At 38.6% G+C, this 25,044-nt stretch overlaps 1 protein-coding gene across 3 annotated transcripts in view; it reads left to right on the top strand.

Annotated features, from left to right (window-relative positions):
- allc (allantoicase) overlaps positions 1-20,532 on the top strand; it is a 62,699-nt gene extending 42,167 nt beyond the window's left edge. For all 3 annotated transcript variants that reach the window (XM_039748847.1, XM_039748849.1, XM_039748848.1), the window contains 6 exons: positions 5,817-5,949; positions 11,892-12,047; positions 14,033-14,106; positions 17,008-17,116; positions 19,035-19,153; positions 20,206-20,532. In XM_039748847.1, the coding sequence (XP_039604781.1) occupies positions 5,817-5,949; positions 11,892-12,047; positions 14,033-14,106; positions 17,008-17,116; positions 19,035-19,153; positions 20,206-20,352 (738 nt within the window). In that variant the 3' untranslated portion in view covers positions 20,353-20,532. The remainder of the gene's footprint in view (positions 1-5,816; positions 5,950-11,891; positions 12,048-14,032; positions 14,107-17,007; positions 17,117-19,034; positions 19,154-20,205) is intronic.
- The last annotated feature ends 4,512 nt before the right edge of the window (positions 20,533-25,044 follow it).

Consider the following 25,044-nt stretch of genomic DNA (forward strand, 5'->3'; position numbering starts at 1 on the left):
ATGATATGTGGGCTTTTGACCATCAATTTTAAAAACATTCTCCAAGCCACGTGACTGGAAGTGACTGGGCAGTCACTTGGTCTTCCAAAGTTCATCCTGGAATCTCTTCTTCTGTTTCTGGCTTTTGCTCCTCTCCTAACAACAAGGAGAATATACTCTGATGCATCAAGAGGTCCTCTGCCTTTTCTTTGGGATTCTCCTATCCCCCCAGCCCTTACACCATGAGGTGGAGGAGCAAAGTGAGTAGATAGATAGATAGATAGATAGATAGATAGATAGATAGATAGATAGATAGATAGTTAGGAAAGACAGCATTTAAGCTCTTTGAAGATCATTATGGTGATATAATGTAAATTACAGAATATATCACAATTTGTGGATGAGTACATCAGCATTTGAAAATTTTGAGTAAAGAGGTATATTCATCTGAGTCTTATGAAAATACATAAAATATACTATATTACTTAATATATTACATTAATGTTGGACCTCTTGGTCTGCACTGTGATTCATAGAACAGAATGGCTGATGTGGATTTCTTCCAGAGTATATATTTTATATAGTATAGAAATGCAAAAACATGACATAAAGGTTTGGGGCTCCAAAGGACACCCTGATAATGTCAGGTTGAAAATAGAAAATGAAAATAAAGAATTAAAGAAACAACATCCTCTGTTATTATTCCTGGCTTCCCTGAGCTGAAAATTTGCCATTTAGAGGTAGAGCTTCATCCTCTTCAAGAGCAGGTCCAGGTCCACAACTGAACAAGGATTTCTGGTAAGGTGTAGATTTAAGTAGCATAGTGACCGGATGAGACAGGGCTAGCAGTGTCAGACCCAGAAGTGATGTAACTCATCTTCCAGCGCCTTCTCCTCCATTCTAGGGGAAACAGAAACCTCTCTCTTATCCGGTGTTTCCCCAAAATAATGCCTGTGAGACACTCCATAGGTTTGTGTGTATAACAATACATAAATCTGAATATGTTGCATTGTGTTTTCTCATTGCTGTTTTCCCAATAATGTTTATGTTTTAGATTTATGTCTTTTTGTGTTTTAACTGTACTATTTTTATAATTAGTGCAATACAGTAGGGGGCTTATATGTTATAATGCATTTTTTAAGAATAAATTGAACTGAACTAAATTACATTTCACTTAGGTAGCAACACCAGCTACTCAATGAATGAAAATGGCAAAGATACACCTATGAGAGGATTATGTGAAATCTGATTGTTAGGTGAAACAATTCAAAGGTACTATTACATTTCAGAGCAACAGAAAAATGACAAGCTTGCAGTATTGCTTAATGTACACATCCAGTGCGCTTTATTAGTTGACACTGTAGTTGTGACTCATTGCCGTCCTTTTCCTTGAAAATTAAAATGTCAATCACCTAAGTCTGAATTTTCTGTATCAACTTCAATCTAATGAGGGCCATGAGAAAATAAAAGACTATGCAAGTAATAATTGGAGCAGACCCAGGCCACATATTGAATGGGGTTCGGCTTATCACAGGACATTGCAGCTTCCCCTGTGCCTTTTTATATAATTACTGTTCAATCTTCTATTATCTGTCACTGCTTCATTCTAGTCAATGTTTCTTTCCAGTGAATTTTGTGTGTAAAGTGGAGTTACTTTACCCAAGACTGAAGGTTAATCCTTTATAGTACACCATTTTATACATGAAAATATATTTATTAACAACTAAGAGTAAGCAGTAGAACTAAGATAATATACTGTAAGTGAATCATGGGACTCTTTTAATACTAAAAAAATACTAATTCTTTTATTATGACGATGATGTCATTGTGGTGGCATTTTAGGTTTTTTTACCGTCATCACCCTTGCTTTTGAGCTGTTTTGTTGTTACATATATTGGTACCATACAATATATGTAGTGTCACCATATTGTTTACAGTTTCTACATCCATTCATCAACTGCAGGACAACCAGCATTGCAACATGTGACTCTATTTAAGATGTACATGCCTCAGAGGTACATGCCTCAGAGTCAGTATTCTAAATTTTCAAAAATTTCTAAAATCAGCTAGAGAGAAATCTTCAATTGTTTTGCTATGGGCCTCTACTTCTTAATTTTTGCTTGACTTCCATTTTGATCTCTGAATCACTATGTTGTTATGTAACAAGGTGAAAAGTGTATACTGCAAAGGGAAAAAAGACCAAAACCCAAGCAGGGGACAGTACCAGAAAAACTAATTATCATGCAACTAAACCTAATGTGAAACAAGAAACAAAGTCAGAAGAACACAGGCACAAGTTGTTCTTAAGGACTAAATCAAAGCAACACTTGCTTTGTTTTAGTACCCACCAACTTGGTCAGTGATTTCTGAGGGATACCATCTTAAGTACCATCACATCTAAGACGTCACCCTGTGTGATTTCTGGGACACACTCCCTGTCAATGGAACATCGCATCATAGTAATGGTGCACCAAAATAGCAGCAGACACAAAAAATTGGTGTCGCAAAAAGTTTCACTAGCTAATGTCTAATAGTTAGACGACAATCAGTATTACAAAGTGAATCACTGTTGTAAAAAAACTCAGAAAATATTTTAAGAGTCTGGAAAAAATGTATTCACAAGAGGCAGAGAGAAAAATTTACAAAAATACTAAAACATTATGAAATATTTCTGTTTTGATGCTCAATATTTTGGTCTTTTTTGGCATTATTGAAATTCTTTGTCCTATTTGGCTTCACCTTTCATTCCTAGTTCATTTCCTGGGGCCTCATGCATAATGCTGTGCATAGAACTCACACTAAAACATGGCGTAAGGACAAAAGCGGATATGTCCATACGCACAAAAAAATCCAGATGCATAAATCTGTGCGTTCACCAACTTCCACGTTCTTCCGCTCCATAAATCCCAGTCAGCGTGAAAAGTAACTCACGTGCATGCGTGTGCTGCCACTCCCCAAACGCCTCCCAGAATTACGCCTCTTTGAATATGCAAATCAATATAAATAGCCCTTAAGCTCAGCGTTCTGTGAAAAGGCAATGACAAAAGCACGGGGGAAAATAGAAGAATTTCAGAGAATACCAAGCGGAGGCAAGGAAAAACGTACTATTTGTTGGTTTAAACAGTGGTATAAACAAGAAAAGGAAGTTGATCGAGTAATATAGAGTGTCGGAGAAACTCGAAAGCTCAAGTTCACAAAGTCACACAGTGCCCGAAATAAAAAAGAAGTTGTCAGATATCAAAGTCGCTGTGAAAAGGCGAATTATAGCCCACCGTCTGAGTGTCATATGAAAGCTTATTAGGGTACAGAGAAAAAAAAAATAGGCACACAGTAGGAAAAAAGCACAAAATCTCAACGTTAATCTTGAAATTTCAACTTTAATCACGTAGTTTATTTTGTCATTAAAGTAGAACATCATAAACTTCATCTTAAAATCGTTTAATTTACTAGTTTCTCAAATCCCATCGTAACTAAAGTAGCACATTAAATGCTTTGTTTTGTATTTGATCTTAAAGATCAAATGTGTGCTCAATGTGTGTGAATCACTACGTGCTTCTTAAACGGGCTTTCTGTTCCTCCGACAGGACACAGAATCCATTACATTCATGATATTACAGTTCTCTGAATAAGTAAAATACTGAGATGTATACTTGATATCATTTTCATGATGATAGGAGTTAAAGCATGTTATTAAACATAGGAACACGGTGGCGCAGTGATTGTTCATGACTCACACAAGATGCTTGCTGCGCTGTGCGCGACATTCAATGAAATAATTTATTGCAACACTACTGTCTCTTTCAAACATACTAACCCCCAATTCCTGTACTTACTTTCTTTCTCCAAATACCCAATCGCCACACAATCAGCTCTGTAATAGACGTTAAGCCACCTGTAAGCTTAGAATAACGATTCTTCAAAACTTTTAAGGAACATTGTTTAATTATTCTATCCTTCCAGTGTCGCTCCAGCCCCAGCAAGAATACAGTGCGAGGCAGGAACAATCCGTGAATGGAGCACCAGCTCCTTGCTAGTGCTGCGACACAGTGTCCTCACATGTTTAATTATTAACAATATAGATTATTTAAATGAAGTTAAAGTTTTATCTGTATAATATAATAAACATATTTTGCTGCATTTCATCTTAAAAATGATATCGTCATCATATGTAAATACGCGCTTTATACAGTGGCTCAGGTTGTGCAATATTATAACTGTATTGCAAGTTTACAGTGAGGTGATTGTACTAATAAGTACAAACGGTTCTACAAGGAGCACTTGATGGACTGATTGAGTGCGTTTATAGATGAAACTGTTTCTGAACCGCGAGGTCCATACAGGAGAGGCTTTGAAGCGTTTGCTATATGAGAGCAGTTCAATAGACAGCATGGCTGAGGCAGCGTGTGCTAGATGCTATATACCGATAATTCTCTTTCCAATCAGCTGCTGTAGAACTGTGATTCACCACTCAGATACAGTGATATAAATATTCCGAGTGGTGCAGTGAGAGTAATATGGAAAAAGATGATCCGCTGAGGCAACCCCTAACAGGAGCAGCTGAAAGAAGAAGAAGAAGGTGCAGTGAGAGTAACAACACTAAAGCAGCTATGGTATTTAGAATAGTTTGACCATTCTGTGGACCATTATATTGTTACAAGTTAATTACAATCAGATGCATTAAACTAGTAAACAATATACGGTTAATTTCAGTGTATTTATAAAGCTGCATCAGGGATGTGGATCTAAAAAAGAAAGGGAAACCACACTGGAACAGTAGCACTGCTTTGACGCTGGGTGCCTCCTGTTTACAAAAGTGAGCGGAGAACTTGTGTACACCAGGGTTTTAGCTAGCGTGAAAATGTGCGTGGCTTTACGGCAAGTTTAATTTTTATACATCGCGATTTGAGTGTGGAAACAGGCTTATGCAACATTTTTGTGCGTGCGCACAATTTATACATGAAGCCCCTGGTCTTTTTCTCTCAGAATCCCTCTTAGTGTTTACCAACAACGCCAAGGAGACCACCTCATTATTATGAGTCTTAAAGACACAAAATAATCTATTTCTGAAGAGTGACACAAGGGGCATTTCACAATTTAAAAAATAGACTATAAAGCTTAGTGCACTTCTGAAGTAGCCTGTGAGTAACATATTTGGGAGCTACAGTAACCAGACACCATTGAAGAGACTAAAAAGACAACTGAGAGAAAGAGTAGAAACCTTGTTATTAGATATTTTGGAAGGCAACACATAGTAAAGGGGAATAGGAGGAAGGTTAGGGTTAAAGAACAAAAGCCTGCCACTCAGACAGCAAAGATAAGATGGGTAATAATACTCATTTAACTTATTTATTTATTTAGTTAGATAGATAGATAGATAGATAGATAGATAGATAGATAGATAGATAGATAGATACTTTCTCTCCTTCCTGCATGTATATTTGAACCATATTTTGGATAAATTTAGATTTGGACTTACTAATGAAGTATGGAACAGTTACTACAGGACATTCTACTACACCATTATAATGGATTAACCTGACAGTGACTACCACTTCTGGTCTACAATTGTTTTTGGCCCCAAAAAGGCTGTGAGTCACAAGGTCATAGAATATATTTGAGTTCTGGAAGAGGATGATCTTCAGTGGGCCTATTGCATTCCTGTTACTGTATATAATACTGAAGTGAAGTAGGGTCTTACATTCAGGATCTTGCAGTACAAACGTCAGAACTTCTGTACTGTGTAACGTAGTATACTTGAACGTTTAAATAATCAGTCAATAACAAAGAATACATTCAGGCATTGCATAATCTCTTTTTATGTATTCCTTTACTCACAGATGTGCTCTGAATCCTGGGTTGAGTTAGTATCATTTTCAAAAGTTAAACCAGGATATACTGACACATGTCATAATTACTTTCCTGTGAGCTGTACACAGAGATGGACCCACATTAGACTTAACATTTACCCTGGTAAGTGCATGGCATATGCTAAAACAAAATGGGACTATGGCATTTTTAACCTTTGTCATTAAAGTTATACTATGAATCAGTTTTTATTTCAAGCAAATATACTTAAAATGACTTAAAAGTAATAGTGCAGAATGTGACCAGCTGCATGACATCCAAAGGGGGATTTGTTTCCTAGTAGTACGATTTTTCTTTTGACTTTATCTGACTTTATTTTATTTGACACATTTCACACAGAGAGTTTAACTTTAAAAACACATTAAACATGAGACATCAGACTTTTATTTGTGAGATCCAAAACACTTGTCTTTTTCATTTGTTGTCCGGATGTGCATTCATTGCTTGTCAGCACTCATGCACACAGAGCCTGTCCCCAGCACTAAAGACAAAACCAAACCTGCTTGTGGACTGACTGGAGTGAGTTGCTGGGTACACGACTGACCTTCATATGAGCCTGCTGACAACATCCTTCAACTCTGCAAGATTATGTAGATGAGGACAATTAACAGAGAATTGCTCTAAAAGTCTTCGAATGTGACATGACGTTTGCCTGCGATTTGACACATAAGAAAACTGAATGACTGGCTTATAAATGATGGTAATCGTGATAAGACAGCAGACAAAAAATACAACAAAGCAATAAGAGGCAGTCTTTTATTATTAATCTAATCTTCATATGTGTGTCTGTTTAAGGTTATTTGTATAATGCCATGCAGTGAAAGTATTTGCTCCCTTCCTGCTCTCCACTTTTATTGAAAACACTATTATTTATCAAACATTAGACTTTTGTTGAAGATCTGAAGACAATCAATGTGAAAAAGTTGCAATAGTAAGGGCAATCATGAAAGGAGAAAATACTTTTTGACAACACTCCATTTATGTTTTTAATTTTATCTAAGAAAAAAATCATAAATACCTGTTTTATTACAGTGTTTATAACACTTTTATTAAAGTAGTACTCTTAGTGTTAATATTAAAATTTTTATGTATATGAAGAAACTGTTGTTTGTTGAGAAATAGTTTAGTTTCAGCCAATAAATAATAGACAAACATTGCATATATAATATTTGCTACAGTACCAGAACAATATGCTTATATTTGAATTAAATTATGCTAATTTAAGATGTACATAAAAGACAAGGCCAGATTTTATACATTTGCAGGGCTTTCTGTAAAGTTATAAGTACGTTATACAGTTTTTTAATTCACTTGAATCTTTTATTGAAATCGTCACTGTCTCAAACTCCAGTCCTGGAGGGCCGCAGTGGCTACAGGTTTTCATTCTAACCCTTTTCTTAATTAGTGAACTGTTTTTGCTGCTAATTAATTTCTTTTGAATTAATTTTAATTGACTTGTTCTTGAAGACTCAGACCCCTCAATTGTTTCTTTTTCCTTAATTAGCAGTCAAACAATAATGAGATACAAAATGAGCCAAAACACGACCAGCAAACTGTGTCCATCATACAATATCTGAAAATAAAGAAAGGTGAAGGTCTCAGGAATGCTGATCTGCTCAGGTCCACAAAACATTTTAATAGCTCTCTCAGAAAAGAGAAAATCAATAGTTTTGGAAATGTATGCCATTTCACAATGAGGGCAGCAACAAGCTATGGAATTAAAGAACGGGTTTAATTAATAACAAGAATCAGCTCCTAATCAAGCAACTGGTTGGAGTGAAATTGGTTGGAGTTTGAGACCCTGACTCAGTTGGTCTTCTGTTGGCTCACTCACTTCACGTTTCATTTCTGTTTGGGTGCCATTTAAGGAAAGAAATGAAGCAATTCAGAGGAATGATGAAGAAATTCAGGGGAACAAATCTGAAAAAACAAGTCAATTAAAATTAATTCAAAAAAAGTTAATTAGCAGTAGAAACAGGTCACTAATTAAGAAAAAGATTAGAATGAAAACCTGCAGCCACTGTGGCCCTCCAAGACTGGAGTTTGAGACCACTGGTGTACAGGCTCTGAGGGTTCACATGCACGTCGAGCTATATCCAAAAACAGGGGTACTCAGTTACACTCACGAAGGTCCACAGTATCTGAAAGATTTCACTTTAACCAGTTTCTTAATTAGGACCCATTTATTTACCAATAAAGAAATATTTTTGGGCACTTAGGTTTAGTTAACTTGCTTATTTCAATTCAGAACCCTTAATTGTCCACCATAGTTGTATGCTGCTGAATTAATATATTAATTGTTTCCTGTTTTCTTAACCATCCAAAGTTAGTAATGAGGTACAAATGACAAAGGAACTACCAGCTATTCAGCTATCATGTTTTCATTTAAACCTGTGTACATCCATCATGAAATATCTGTGTCAATAAAATGTTTTGAAATAAAAGAGAGAAAAGGAAAGGAACAAAATATATGGATAATATTCCCGGAAAACAAAAAACATACAATTTTTGTATTTGAAGAATAAAAGCACTAACAAATCATATAATTAATTACCAACTTTCATTATCTTTGAGGCTTGGCTTGTAATTATGAAACTTGGTTTGAAAACCTGCAGCCACTGTGGACCTCCAGGACCGTAGTTGAGTCCCCTCGCCGTAAAAGGTCTTTACATACCCAAAGAGTAACTAGCAAAGAACTATAAAGTTCCTTATTCATGGTCATTTAAAAAGATTTTATATTGTGTACAAAGTTTATTGATCTGCAATGACAAATTCTAATTTTCTTCAGCAATAGTTTCAATTAAAAGAACAGGATATAATGTCAGGTCACCTTTGTAATACTTCCTTTCATGTTATAAAACACCATATTGATTCAGAGGATGATAAATATTTATATGTGAAAGTTTCTTTTGTATGTATGAATTTTTTTTTTAATGTACTTTTATAATATACAAGGAACCTATTATATTGTGATATTCTGCCTTAACCCTTATGTGTGGTAGCCATTTAAGAGCTCCAGTACCTCATTCATACATCAAAAAATAAATGAAATCAATATATCCAAGAGATGCATGTTTAGCATACCAGAATATAAATTGAATAAAGATCTTAAACATTTATTAAGAAATAGAAGGTGCCTACTAAACATTGGTCTGTCTAAAAAACAGTAGCAAATGCTATGTAAAGGAGATGGAGGATCCTGGTCCAGTATAGTGACTCCACGTGAAAGTGGGAAAAGTGTTAGAAGAAGAAAAATATGTGACTTGAAATAAATGCTTGAATTGATAACTTATTGGTGGAAGAATGAAATGCATGTAAGAAAACAAGTAAACAAAGTACAAGTTTTAGAGATAAGAGATGCCAAACAGGCATGAAATTACCACTCAATTAGAAAACAGGAGGTGCCTCTTAAGAAAGACATTGAAGTTGGAAAAATGGTTCATGGGAAAGATTGGAGTAAACAGACCAAAATTTGCAAGATATTAAGAATTTCAAGAGTAAGAGTATGTGAAGTTTTTAAATGAGCATTAACAATAGACTGATATCAAAGATTTACCATGTAATTTTAGAGGTAACAACAGAAAAGCTCGATGAAACTGACAAATATAGGAGTTACCTGGGGGGTATTCCAGAAAGCTTGGTTAACTTACCATTTGGTAAATCATAACCTCTGGGTTGATTTACCCCAAACCCGCATACCATGAGTATGTCGGTTCCAAAACACCTGAGAAGAGTAAGTTCAATCAACCTCCTACTGGTTACCCAGAGTTAATGCGCGTGCACCGTGCATACATAAAGACGTTTTCAATGGATCGCCGATTTCACGAGTCAAAACGGAAGATCAAGGAGAAAAAAAGCGAGCGGCATATTTCACAGAGGTGGAGTTGGAGGTGTTAATGCAGGCGTTTGAAGAATTCAAGCCTATCATAATGAAAAAAAGTAATACGGCTGCATCGGCTAAAGAAAGAGAGTTGGCTTGGCAAAAAATAACGGACAGAGTAAATGCGTGAGTGTATTAAATTGCAAAATTGACATCGCCTCCCTTTTATTATACTGTAAAATAATGAAACACCCCTTCCGCACCCTTTTCACTGTTAAATCACTTTGAATGCATTCACTTTTCCTGCCATTCATTTCTTTAGGTTAAAATAACAATGTGTATTGACTAGGAATATATGGTTTCTTATTTAATAAGGTGTAATCCGTCTGGATGCAGAATAACTTTGAGCCAAGTCAAAATGAAACATAAAAACATACTGCAAAAAGGTAATAGTTGATTACACGATCACTGAACTATTGATTAAACACGATTTAGTATATTCTGTCTGTCATGTAGCTAATAGAAAGCAAGCTGAAGCCCGTCTAACTGGCGGGGGCCCACCACCACCTCCCCTCACCCCATCTGAGGAGCTGGCTCTGTCCCTTAATAAAGGGCGAACAGTGGTTGCTGGCATTCCAGGGGGCACTTCGTCACACACACCATGCACCACAAGTAGCATGGTGAAATGTAAGTTTACCACTATGATTTGTTTTCATTATATGACTTAATAAATTACTATCTCTGTCACTTAAAGGCTTCTTCAACATGCTTAATGTTTTTATGCAGGCTGACTTTATTGAACTTTATTGAACACAAAATCCAGTTCTTACCTGCACATTGATACTATGAAGAGATTTCCTATTAACATAGTCTCCCTCATTCATTGAAGGAGCTTTAATAGGAATGTGGGTGCCGCCAATGCACCCAATTACATTTGGAAACCCTGAAATAGAAAGTCATATAGGGAAGTATCAAGTGTGTGTGCAGGATGAATACATCTATAGATATAAATAGTATGACTACATATTAAATATGCGTCATGAATTTTACTACAAAGGACAAACCTGCCACGCAGAGGTTTATGGCCAGGGAACTGTACAAACGTGTGTCAGAAGTGTTTCAGTGCCAGACATACTGTGCGAACGGCTCTACACACAGTTGCCATTCCAACATGCTCTGCATCGCCCACACAAAAAATGCCCTGAGGCAAAAACCGAAGTGCTATGCACAGAATGTTTTCTGTGCTAAGCGCAGACCCGCGGTTTGTGACATGTGCAATATGCGGTGCCAAGAGATGGGTCAAGTAAATTAACGATTCTTTTGAAAACCGATAACGCTCTTTTAAAAAATCATTTGGAAATGAAAAGACATCAATACGCGGTCTTATTACTCTCTCCGGCGGAAAAAACCTCGGATAATTTGTGCTTCCACGTCCACAGGATCGTCATCAAAAGGGCACGCCATGCTCAGTAACCTTCTGAAACAAACTTACCCTGGAACATAACCTGCTCGGTGGCAGGTTATCTTCAGAGAGTAAGCTGCTATGGTTACATACATACCCAGAAAGTTACCTCCGTTTTTGGAACCGAAAGTTGAGGTTATCCACTAACTTACCCTTAAACTTACCCGGGTATGTCACATAACCTGCTTTCTGGAATACCCCCCTGAGAAGTGAGGAAGTGGATTTGGGAAACCATGAAGCACTTATTTACACAAACTCTGGAACAAATTGGAAGCCATGAAATAGAGCAATGTTAAAGCATTAGTCCTGTTGATTTATCTAGTCCTTTGCAGGGTTCATAAAGCGTTTTCCCCTGAACTCTGAAATCGACTGAATTAAACAGAAAAGTGCACATGACAAATGGAAAGGGGCTCAGTCTAGTTTAGACATTTGTAATGAAAAGTATGAAATAAACATTGGTATTATCTATGAAAAAATATTGATTGTGTACAATAAGAATATCAGAATAATATTGATTATTAAAACAGGAGATTAATTAACTAATTAATGAATTAATTACACAAATTAGGATTTCATAATACAAACCTAATTAAACCAAGACAAAAAATCTAAGTCTACCACCTTGGCTGGTTGTTTTACTTAAGTAATTATTGTAATTTACAATATAAATTCAGAAAACCTTTACAAATTAAATGGAGGAACAAAGCACGGAACACTTAGCATAAATCGTAGGTCAGCTAATACATATTGATTACTTTTTTCCAGATGGTGGAATTGCACGTTTAAAGGTGTATGGTATTGGACAGAAAGACTGGTCTGAAGTGTCTCCCACCCAGAAGGTAGATTTGGTAGCTCTCGTAAATGGAGGTGTTTGCATTGGCTTCAGCGATGCTCACTTTGGGCATCCTCGTAATATGATAGGTAAATGAGTGGTTGTGATTTTATTATAAATTTGATTTCTTTCTTTCTTTGTAGTTTACATTTTATTAGTTTTGAACTGAAAACACTTTATGATGAATGATTTTGTTACCTTAAGTCAAAAGGAAACAGTCAGTTCCTCAAATGCAGAAATCTTTTGAGTTAACTTGAATGTTTTAAGAAAAGTTTATTTCTTTAAATATTGCCACTGAACTATTTTGATTTCAAAGATCTGCTTAGAACTTATGTATATGAATATACGAGGGGTACCCAAAAATGACCAGAATCGGTACCTGGCACGCAATCTAGATGTAGTTGTGAATTTTGCCGCTGGGTGTAGCATACTTACAGTATTCTGCCAAGTGGCGTTGCTCTGTATTGTTCGTATGCCATTCCGTGTTGTTTTTTCTTGGTGATTATTAAACGTGTTCTGCGATTTTTGTGATAGGTGATCATGAAGAAGAGAGAGTCTGCATTAAATTTTGTTTTCTCTTAGAGAAAACAGCTGCTGAAACTGTAGTGATGCTCGAAACTGCTTTTAAAGCTCTAAGTAAAACACAAGTCTACGAGTGGTTTTCGCATTTCAAACAAGGGGATGTGTCACTTGAAGACCAATCAAGACCTGACCGACATTCCACAATTAGGAAAGATGAAAATCTTGAAAAAGTTTATAATGCAATTCACGAAGATCGTCGTTGGACTATTGAATAGATTTCTGAATTGACTTGTGTGTTCTTGCCACCTTACTTACTCATCTGATTTTGCTCCCTGCGACTTTTTCTTCTTCTCGAATATGAAAAAAGAACTCATAGGAAAGTGTTTTTGTACTGTGTAATCACTGCAGGCAATGGACAATGTTCCTCTTCGGCAATTCCAAAAATGTTTCCATCAGTAGGAAAACCATTGGGACAAGTGTATTCATTCAAATGGAGATTATTTTGAAGGAGACTAAAGTTTCAGTAAGTAAAGATTATTAAATCTTTTTTTTTCAATTCCGGTTATTTGTGGGTACCCCATGTATATTATTTATGTAAATAAAAACAGAAAAAATTACATCGGGAATGTTATGTGACCAAAAAATAAGTGTAAGATTAAATTATGTAAAAAGGTGGTCAGAACAGCATTGTTTTATGGATCAGATTGCAGTAAAAAAGGTGCATGAAGCAAAACTGGATGAGATGGGTGTGTGGAGTAGCAAATCTTGATCAAATCAGGAAAGAGAGAATCAGAGGTACTGATTAAGCTGGAAAAATACAGGATATTTTATTTTATTGTAGAATCAACTCTCGGCAGTGATCAGCAGGGAGACCGAGCGGTGCATGCATACAGGCGCTGTTCTCATCCCTACCACCTTCGCCGTCACTTCTCCTTCCTCTTCATATCTTAAGTCTTCAATCTGCCTCAAGAATGATTTAAGTGGCAGCTTAAGTAAAAAAAATTAAAGAACACGTACAGTACTAAATAATTGCAACACAAACACTGACTTAATCAGTTTTAAAGTGAAAAGATGCAGACGAAAGAAGAGAAGAAGCGGGCCGCTAGGGTGGAGAAAAAAAGAGCTGCTCAGGAAGCAGCAAGCGCATCAACTTCTGAGCAAATGAATGCTAAACATACAGAGAAAGAGTAGGAAAACTAGGAATGCTCAAGTCAAGTGTATTCACTGCACGTTATCGCACAGTGCACCATTACTGGTATATGTATATTCCCAGTATTCTGGTAATACTTTACACATTTCTGGAATACAGTAAGGTGAAGAAAAAAGTGCATTTTATTTAAGAAGGTAAATTTATATGCATTGAAAAAAGGCAGACTTTAATAAGGTAAATGATTCAATACATTTCTCAAATTATTCTTAATTAACAATTGCAAACGTTATTTGTGTTTTATAACACATTAATGAAGAGTGATACCCTGGAATCTAATTAATGTTAATGATCCATAATGACCAAATTAAAAATGTTCAACTACTATTTGTTTCATCATTACAGGAGCAGGAACAGCCATCAATATGGGGGATGGATGGGAGACTGCAAGGAGACTGGATCGTCCTTCTGTTTTAACAGTAATGAGAATTTTTACAAATATTTCCATGCAAAATAACTTTTTATTTATTCAGTTCTGTAATGAATGGTTTTATTTTTACGGTTTGGAACCACAAATATGCCTACACAATACAATAGAAACATGGGAACTGAGCTCCTTTTCTTAACAGATTGTGGTTTTTTTAATAATTAGCATTTCAATTAAAGACTCATTTTCTGTTAAGACATCTATGCAAGTTTCATTTTACTGCACAAGTATATATTATTTCTTTTAATGCTCTTGCTAAAGTAGCTTTTGTTTGTCCCTTTTGTTTAAATGCTGTTAAAATACAAATTCTAGTACATGGACACAAAATGACATAACATAAAAGAGTATTGTTGTGATCCATGTCTTATTACATTTGTTTTGTCTTTGAAAATGTCTAATATTTTGTTCTATTGATGATTGCTTCTTGAGGATGCTTTCTTGTTGTCTGCAGGCCCAGTTGTTTTGTATTTAGGCATGGATGCGGCCTTGTTATTGATGGTCACAAAGACCAAACCCTGAGTATTTTAGAGTTAAGAATTTTGGAGAACATTTTGTGGTTTTAGTGATCAGTTTTAGCAAGTTATCTGCCTGGAAAATGTGTTTTCTTTGCCTGTTCCTTTATAAAAGTGTTTCCATTTCTTATTGATTTCATTGTTTGTAGATTCTTTTCCATACATCACAAAAGGTATGGTATGTTCTGTTTCCTGTGTCTTTTTACACAATTCTAATAATTGCAATTCCTATGATTCTGTTACATTAAAGTTAATTGAAGACACCATCTTGGCATGGCATCTGTCCAACTTTGTTGGATAACTGAAGAATTGACTGTAATCCTATACACAATACAGGAAATGGTCAAGCAATTTATTTAAACCACCTTTTTAAGTAATCACCACTAGTAATGTACTGCATTACAGATCCCTCAAACCAAAGTCCACTCGTCATTTGAATAGTTTCTGCACAAAAGAGTCTTCAATTTCAGTCAAAAACTCCCCTTTAGCTCTATCTCCAGCTTTCACATTATGAACTAAGTAAGATTGTGCATTATATTGTACCACCCCAGCTGTGACACTGATAATATATTGTATGTTTATTTGATAATTCGGTATAATTCTGCTTTTTGTTTTTTCTTATATACAGTTTTAGAACTTGTACAGCATGATCATTCAGTACTTAGTGCTGCTGTCTGAAAGTTCTGGAGTTCTAGGTTTGAATCCAGGCCTGGTGCTCTCTCTGCACTGAAGTTAAACGACAACATTAGAACAATTTTCACAAGAACTTGTCTTTTAGCCCAACAAGCCTGCCAATCCTATAGACATTATTACTCCAAAACAAAACTGAGTTGAGTTTTAAGGATCCTACACTCTACCACACTGTGTGAAAAAGAACTTTCTAACATTTGTGCAAAATTTGTTTTTGTCTGTGTCCATTAGTGATGAGCGAGCACTATAGTGTTCGGGTGTTCGGTCCGAACACATCACGATGTTCGTGTGCTTTACCGAGCACCCGAGTATAATGTAAGTCAATGGGAGACAACCAGGCACCCTCTGCTCTGAAGAGGGGAGGGTGCCTGGTCCATTGGAAAAGGTCAGAAAGTGACAGAAACACCACCCAAATGGACCGGGAACAGCATGGGGACGATGTCTGGATGCATCTTGGAGTCCCAAGTCGCTCCTGTGAACCAGTTTGTCCGAGTTGTACGCCACTTTTACAGACTGACAAAAACACACCCAAAACCCCCCAAAAAAATCAATATTACAGGAAAAATGACGCTCTAAAACATTATATGACAGTGCCTGCATATATAGCACCCGATGACGTGTTCTGGCCAGCCAATCACTGTAATGCCAGCACCTGACATGGCTACTGGCATTACAGTGAGGGCAGTACTTACCTGCCCCTTGACTGGCTGTCTCCAACCTGCGAAACATGCGGAGCGGAGACTCGAGCATGGCGCACGAGCACATGTGGTGCTCATTCGAGTAGCGCCTTGCTCCGAGCATAGCGATGCTTGAGCCGAATACATGTGTCCATGTGTTCTTGCTGAAAAATACGAGCTCTAAAGTGGCAGCTAGGGTCCACTGTACTTATTGTTTTCATACTTTTATACACTTAAGTCATGCCAACATTTAATTTTCATCTGCTGAAGTTTCATCTCCTCTTTCCTCATAACTCATACTTCACAGACCTCAGAGCATCCTAGGCAATTCTCTTTGGCTTTTTTCTAGTGTTGCTGTATCTTTTTATGCAATGTGGAGAGAAAGCTTCACAAATGTGTTGTATAGCTTTAGTATAACCTCCCTTGAGTTGTGCTATTGGACTTTCTAATGGTTTCTGTACATATTTTCCTGATGTTTTGTCCTATGCTTGAATTTTTCCCACATCCAAACATATGCAGATTATGCTAATGGTAAAGTCTACGTTAGCTCTATGTGAATAAATAAATGTGGAGTTACTGGATTCTTTTAATGAAGTGGTTTTGCATCTACTTTGTGCCCTGCACTGCTGGGAAAGGCTTCAGCTCCTTTCAATTATGGAGTGGGATGGAGGTTTGGAAAACCATCTGTTTTAAAGTACAGAGAGGAAGAATCATTGCAAGTGAGGCACATTAATATTTTTTTCAGGTTTATATGCAATAAACCTGCGGTTATGCACAGTAAAGATTTACATATTTATCTGATTAGACTCTGGCAGTAATTGCAATAAAGCAATGCAATATTATACTGAGGTTTAATATTCAACAAATGAGATGACCTGTTACAATATCAATATCTGGAGAGCTTTTGCCTTTAGCTTTGTTCTGATAAAAGTTGGAAAGCATCAAATCAGGCCGTTGACTCTTAATAAATGTTTTATACAATACACGACATGATTTTGTTTCTTTGTTTTACAGGTTGATGAAAATGGAATATTACAGGTGCCTGGAAGTGAATGGGCTGTTTTTAAACTGGGACACATTGGTGTGATAACTGAGATTCAGATAGACACCACACACTTTAAAGGTACTGCCCTTGATTACGAGCAAAACAAAACAGAAAAGAGAAGGTTGAAAGGAGCTTTGAATGGTTTTGTACAGAAAGCCTGGTGCTCGCCATCTTGCACCTTGTAACTGAGTGACCCAAGTAGTCCAGCAAAGGCTGGGACTTAGGTGTGAAGCTATCCAGGTATGGTTAGAGTTGATTTAGGCATACTAGATCTTGGGAGTGTAAACTGGCTCTTTTGATGAGAATGAAACTATATAAATATAAGGTATCCTTATTATATTATGAAAAATAAGAAGATGAACATAGCTTCTCTAGCTAGAAAGGGGACAGTGATCATGTAGCAAGTTGAAAGATCTTGGAAATGTGTAGCCATACTCATGTTAGCTCATAACCCCTCCTCAGTCTAAGGTGGTCTCCTATTCTGGAATTTTCCCATAGGAGAGGTCCCAGACAGCTGAGACCCATGGATAAGTGCGTAACAGCTGGAATTTGAACACATGAAGGAAACGTTGTCTCAGTATGATTTAAAGGTGCAGAGAGAAAACTTGCATATAGTTTTCTGACAGTTCTTCACAGTATCCAACCTGCTTTAGAGGTTCTGTGATTGGTGCTAAGAAGAACATCATCTTCTGTTTCTGTAGCCCCAATGGAAGCCTTAAACACTCAAGTAAGAAATAGCAGACAAACTTGGAGTGTAACCTGGAGGAATGGCCTGCTTGACCTAAATCTGGGTGATGAGTTGTTAAATTCCTGTGTTCAAAACCAATGTTATTTTCAAATATGCCTGGTACTAGACCAAATATTAATGATTAATTTTGTATTTGTGTCATCTGATCTAAGGCTGTTAGTTCTGGTAAAGGGAGACCCTAAACATGAATTGACCACTGCTTTGTAGTGTGTTGGATCTAACTGATGGACTGATTTGCTCCTGTACAGACATGGCAGAATCTAACCAGCTAAAGGATATCATGGAATGTGTTTGGTAGTGTGGCATCCTAGGAGTGGTCATTGGAATTGGCTGTATTCAAAACCACAGTAATAGAGGCAAATTCAATGATATGTAGCCAATAGGTGGTCATGGCTTGTCATGGTGGTGGTTCTAGGCCCTGCTGGTGTATATCAGAAAATGTCAAGTTGAAGATTGGGGCCATCAATGCATTGTGAACACATTCTGGATTTGACTGAGATATACAAACAAGCCAAGGAGGTAGCCATAGGTTAGAAGGCATTACTTGTCCAAGCAGAACTTTTAAGACTTGATGTTATTTGGGAAATATTAAGTGGATAGGACTGGTGAGCTTTGTTGGGCTGAATGACTTGTTCTCTTCTAAATTGTTCCAATGTTTTAATGTATTCGAGAAGAATTTGGTAAAGCTATGGAGAATACCCTTTGGGTGTCATAAAAGAGGTTCTTTCAAACTGTTTAACAAGACCAAAAGAATTTGAACAAAGTCCATACAAACTTAGGGAAATGTGAAAATTCTGCAGACAGCGATGGGGACCTGGATTTGATTCAATTTTCTTACTACACTGAGACACCAACACTGCAGTGAGCAATATATCATCATTGTATTACATGTTGAGAGAGATGGACATGGATAATAGGATATTGGCTCAGTAGATTTTAGGTACAGGAGATTAAGAAGACAAGCCCTGCATTTGTGGGTCTCTGTAACAGATTGTCTGAGTTACAAAATTCAAATGGGGTTCCTGTATATAGCATCTAGATGAGCTACCTAAAAAGAGCTATATCAACTGAACAGTGCACTTTCATTTGTAAACACCTTAAGCTCTTACATTCTAGATTCCATGGACAAAAGGATGTTAATATTGTATTTTACTTCATTATTTTATCCTTAAATGCCCCGTGCCTAATGGCTCTTTCTACATTATGCCATACTGAATCATCCTTTCTTACCAGGAATATCTATTTTAGGTAACTTCCCAGACTCCTGTAAAATTGATGCTTGCTCAATGACATCAGTGGAAGAAATGACTAGAAAGTGGGAAAGTGATGATGTGACTGATTGGAAACCTCTGCTAGTAACACAAAAGGTACAGTAGAGTTGAGTAAAATGAATGCTTGAGACCTGGTGTATGGCAGAAGATGGAATATTTCAACTTCAGTTGGGACCAGATTTGATTAATCTGAAATATTTGGTCTGTTTAAAATCAACCTCCAACACACCAGGTTATATGTACAGTATATACAATATATACATTTCTTATTTATAATTTCTATGATTTCCTGGATTTTATGACATAAACATCAAGCAAATTTCAAACTACCAGATGGCCAAATTCACTTTCTTAGTTTGAGGCTGTGTAAACAACTTTGTTTCCTTGTAGCCTGAAGGATATTCATGATTTGAAAAGACTGCTTGTGCTGCAAACACAGAACATGTCAATGCAGACATCTGTTCAGTAAAGACCGCTGTCTTTTCCCTCACCTGCATTAATGGAAAAACAGTATTTTTCCAGCTTTCTAGCTAGCATTATGAATATGTGAAACTTACTCCCTCTCACCTTGCAGTGTAATTTCGGATATTTACCTTTTCACGTTGAAGGAGTAAAAGTTTGAATTCACACATGCTGCTTGCACCCTTTAATAGTAGAAAACAAATGCTCAGAAGTCATCTCTGGTGTCTATGACCCATAATGTCTGCTTATTTTTGCATTACAAAGAAGCTCTTAGTCACTAAATAATAAGCCAAATTTAGTTATAAATCGGCTAGAATTTCTCTCTCTGATGGAAGACTTTGTTTCTGTTATCATCAGATTCCCTAGAGGGGATAGTGATAGAGAGGATATGATACAACGAAGGCAGTGAAAAGCAGAATCTAGCAGCAGTTTGCTTTTATACATGCCGCCACACTGTCTCACTTGCTGGCACAAAGTAGTGTTATCGGAGGTGAGAATGTACTTCTCACATAAGCTTCCTGTGGAAAAAAGCAATTAAAATTTCATTTTTTTTTTTTGCTTTAAATATATTGAGACAGATGCTCTGTACCATCTCTGCTTACATTATGCACCATATGAGATGATCCTACTGTGTTTCTCATAATCAAATTACCTCATGCATATTGTGTGACCTTTTTTTCTTGCAGCTGAAACCACATCATCAGCACTTTTTCACAGGAAGCTCAATACAGCTGACTGAAGCTGTTACTCATGTGAAAATCACCATGGCACCAGACGGTGGCATTAGCAGGATGCGGCTCTGGGGATATCTGCGCTCCTCACCTTCTAAATAATTCCATTCTGCAGTCAGAATATCTGATAAATTAATAATGCTTTTATTTTTATCTCTACTATTCATTAATTCCGTTGAGGTATGCTGTTGATATTATATGTTAAATACAATATGCTTAATAGTTTTTAACATTCTGTTTATGGTAAGGACATAGCATTTGGCCAAATAAATGGTTTAATATTTGTAGTGCAGTTGTGATTCTAACTAAAACCATTCCATCATTGTTTACTGACATACACACAAACACACACACACACATATATATATATATATATATATACAGTATGTATATATACTGTGTATATACATATAAATGATATATTATTTTTGGTGATTAACTTTTACAGTATTTTATTATTGTAAAAAATGACATGTGGAAGATATCAACATATCAACATTTTCATCAGCTCCATTTTAATGGATTAAGTCCTATTGACTGAAGAACAGATTTCAAGAAAGAAAGAAAAAAAGGCACACTGCATCTTAACTATTACAAATCATTTGCAGTGCTGGAATTCTACTTTGAAATTCAACAGCTCAGTGAACAGCTGTGTCATGGTAAACATTTGAAATGTTTAAGTGTGATCTTCGTGATCTTTGTTATTTTCCAACCATCCATCTACAGTATTTATTATTGAACTCCTTTAAACCAGTTCATGGTTATGGGGGTCAGTAGCCTATCCAGGCAGCACTGAATTCAAGGCTAAAACCATCCTGGATGGGGAGCCAATCCATTTCAGGGCACACACAGACACATGTGCACCTCATATCTCATTAATGTGAGTTAGAGTGACCACTTAATGTGACTTTGGAAGCTGTGTAGTTTGAGTACTGATGGGTTAACCGATGCAATCTTGGAGAGAACATATAAGCTCCACACAGGAATTGGGCTGAGATTTGAACAACACTATCTAACAAGTGAAGCATTAAAAAAGTGTCCTGCAATACTTGAAGCACAAACTGACAGATGGAGGACTTTTTATACAGTAGACAGTAGACTCACAATATCATGTTCCCTTCACATGAACATCTCACCAACTCAAGAACAGATGTAAAATTATTATATACCAGGCAAGTTTGAATGATTTTAGAAACGCAAAGAGGTGGGTGCAGTGTGAGTTGGGTGGTGGCCGAATGCGGGGACCTTGGCAGTCCAATTCTTGGCTACAGAAGCTGGCTCTTGGGACGTGGAATGTCACTTCTATGAAGGGGAAGGGGCCTGAACTGGTGCGCGAAGCTGAGAGGTTCCGGCTAGATATAGTCAGGCTCACCTCAACGCACAGCTTGGACTCTGGAACCAATCTCCTTGAGAGGGGATAGACTCTCTACCACTCTGGAGTTGCCCCCGGTGAGAGGTGCTGAGTGGGTGTGGGCATACTTATTGCTATGCATCGAATAGCAGTTTGGAGTACCCATCCTTTTTGGAGTCCCTGGAGGGGGTGGTAGAAGGCATACCTTCTGGAGACTCCCTCGTTCTATTGGGAGAATTCAATGCTCATGTGGGCAATGACAGTGAGACTTGGAAGGGTGTGATTGGGAGGAATACCCCCCCCGATCTGAACCCAAGCGGTGTTTTGTTATTGGACTTCTGTGCTCGTCATGGATTGTCCATAACGAACACCATGTTCAAGCATAGGGGTGTTCATATGTGCACTTGGCACCAGGACACCCTAGGCCTCAGTTCGATGATCGACTTTGTGGTCGTGTTGTCAGACCTGCAGCCACATGTCTTGGACACTCGGGTGAAGAGAGGGGCGGAGCTGTCAAGTGATCACCACCTGGTGGTGAGTAGGCTTCGATGGTGGGGGAGGATGCCGGTCAGGCCTCATAGGCCCAAACGTGTTGTGAGGGTCTGCTGGGAATGTCTGACAGAGTCCCCTGTCAGAAGTAGCTTCAACTCCCACCTCCGGCAGAACTTTGACCATATCCCAAGGGAGGTGGGGGACATTGAGTCTGAATGGGCCATGTTCCATGCCTCTATTGTTGAGGCGGCTGACCAGAGCTGTGGCTGTAAGGTGGTCGGTACCTGTCAAGGCGGCATAACCCGAACCCGTTAGTAAAAACCAGCGGTGAGGGATGCTGTCTAGCTGAAGAAAGAGTCCTATAGGGCCCTTTTATCCTGTGGGACTCTGAAGGTAGCTGATAGGTACCAGCAGGCCAAGCAGAATGCCGCTTCGATGGTTGCTGAGGCAAAAACTTGGGCATGGGAGGAGTTTGGGAATGCCATGGAGAACAACTTTCAGACGGCTTTGAGGAGATTCTGGTCCACCATCCGGCATCTCAGGAGGGAGAATCAGTACAGTGTCAACACTGTATATGGTGGGGATGGTCCGCTGCTGACCTCGACTCGGGACGTTGTGGGTCGGAGGAGGGAGTACTTTGAAGATCTCCTGAATCCCACTAACATGCCTTCCAATGAGGAAGCAGAACCTGGGGACTCGGAGGTGGGCTCCCTGAGGTGGCCAAAAAACTCCTTGGTGGCAGGAACCCCAGGGGTGGATGAGATACGCCCAGAGTTCCTCAAGGCTCTGGATGTTGTAGGACTGTCTTGATTGACACGCCTCTGCAACATCGCATGGACATCAGGGACAGTGCCTCTGGATTGGCAGACCGGGGTGGTGGCCCCCCTCTTTAAGAAGAGGGACCGGAGGGTGTGTTCCAACTACAGACGGATCACACTCCTCAGCCTCCCTGGAATAGTCTATTTGGGGGTCCTGGAGAGGAGGGTCTGTCAGATAGTCGAACCTTGGATTCAGGAGGAACAGTGTGGTTTTCGTCCGGGTCGCGGAACAGTGGACCAACTCTACACCCTTAGCAGGGTCCTGGAGGGTGCATGGGAGTTTGCCCAACCGGTCTTGTGTTTTGAGGACTTGGAAAAGGCATTCAACAGTGTCCCTCAGGGAATCTTGTGGGGGGTACTCCGAGAGTATGGGGTACCGAACACCCTGATAAGGGCTGTTCCGTCCCTGTACGATCAGTGTCAGAGCTTGGTCCAAATTGCTGGCAGTAAGTTGAACCCGTTTCCAGTGAGAGTTGGAATCCGCCAGGGCTGCCCTTTGTCACCAATTCTGTTCATAACTTTTATGGACAGAATTCCTAGGCACAGCCAAGGTGTTGAGGGGGTCCAGTTTGATGGACTCAGAATTGGGTCACTGCTTTTTGCATGTTGTTCTGTTTGCTTCATCAGGCCGTGATCTTCAACTCTTTCTGGATCGGTTCGCAGCTGAGTGTGAAGCGGCTGGAATGGGAATCAGCACCTCCAAATCCGAGACCATGGTCCTCAGCTGGAAAAGGGTGGAGTGCCCTCTCAGGGTTGGGAGCGAGATCCTGCCCCAAGTGGAGGAGTTCAAGTATCTCGGGGTCTTGTTCATGAGTGAGGGAACAATGGAGCGTGAGATCGACAGGCAGATCGATGCGGCGTCCACAGTGATGCGGGCTCTGCATCGTTCTGTCGTGGTGGAAAAGGAGCTGAACAGCAAGGCAAAGCTCTTAATTTACCAGTTGATCTACATTCCTAACCCTCACCTATGGTCATGAGCTATGGCTGGTGACCGAAAGAATGAGATCGCGAATACAAGCGGCTGAAATGAGTTTTCTCCGTAGGGTGTCCGGGCTTTCGCTTAAAGATTACTGGTGAGCTCAGAAGCTCAGTCATCCGGGAGGGGCTCAGAGTAGAGCCGCTCCTCCTCGAATCGAGAGGAGTCAGATGAAGTGGCTCAGGCATCTGATCTGGATGCCTCCTGGACGTCTCCCTGGTAAGGTGTTCCGGGCACATCTAATCGGGAGGAGGCCCTGGGGAAAACCCAGGACACGCTGGAGGGACTTTATCTCTCAGCTTGCCTGGGAACGCCTCGGATTCCCCCAGAAGAGCTAGAAGAAGTGGCTGGGGAGAGGGAAGTATGGGTATCTCTGCTCAAGCTGCTGCCCACGTGACCCGATCTCGGATAAGCAGAAGAGGATGGATGGATGGATGGATGGATCTTGTCATCTACCGGAGCACTTGTTAATTCACATTTCTTTCCTGAGCACAGAATACATTTTAAATATGAAAAGTGTATTCAGTGGTACAATAGGGACCATTTTTTGTCAGACACGTCAATAACTGGACCTTCTGGTAACTGGTACACTCCTACTCTTCTACCATCACTAAGCAATACTTACACTCCTCATGTATCTTTTATTACAGTCTATTCTCCTCAGTTCCTTCCACCAGTGGAACCCTTATCCAGTCAAACTTCCAATTCCAAATTCAATTAGCCTGTAGAAATGGATGTATTGGATGTATTCTGCCGAAAATCACAATATGTGTTTGAGAATTGAGCTCTTGAAGCCCTGCAGCCATCTTCCTAGTGCAGCTTCCTTTAGTGGCCTCATTTGTTCCTGATGTCCTGAGCTTCATCTTACCTATAAAGGAATAAGAAATTTCTGGTAGCTTTACCATTAAAATTCATTATTGGGGTACGGCATATTGCACATGAATGTCCACCTTCTGCTATCACCACTGCTACATACATACTTGTATGTTCCTGTAGTGATTACATCCATGGCACACTCCATGACCACCATATTATCTACACCTATTTGGTTCTGGGTAAGGTGCCATTTTGACTATAAAACAGCCTGAATTCTTTGAAGCATGGTTTCAACAGTTTACAAGAAACACCTTTTTGGTGCATTCAGTCTCAATAGTGTT

The sequence above is a fragment of the Polypterus senegalus genome, chromosome 3, assembly GCF_016835505.1.
Source record: "Polypterus senegalus isolate Bchr_013 chromosome 3, ASM1683550v1, whole genome shotgun sequence".
Lineage (NCBI taxonomy): Eukaryota > Metazoa > Chordata > Cladistia > Polypteriformes > Polypteridae > Polypterus > Polypterus senegalus.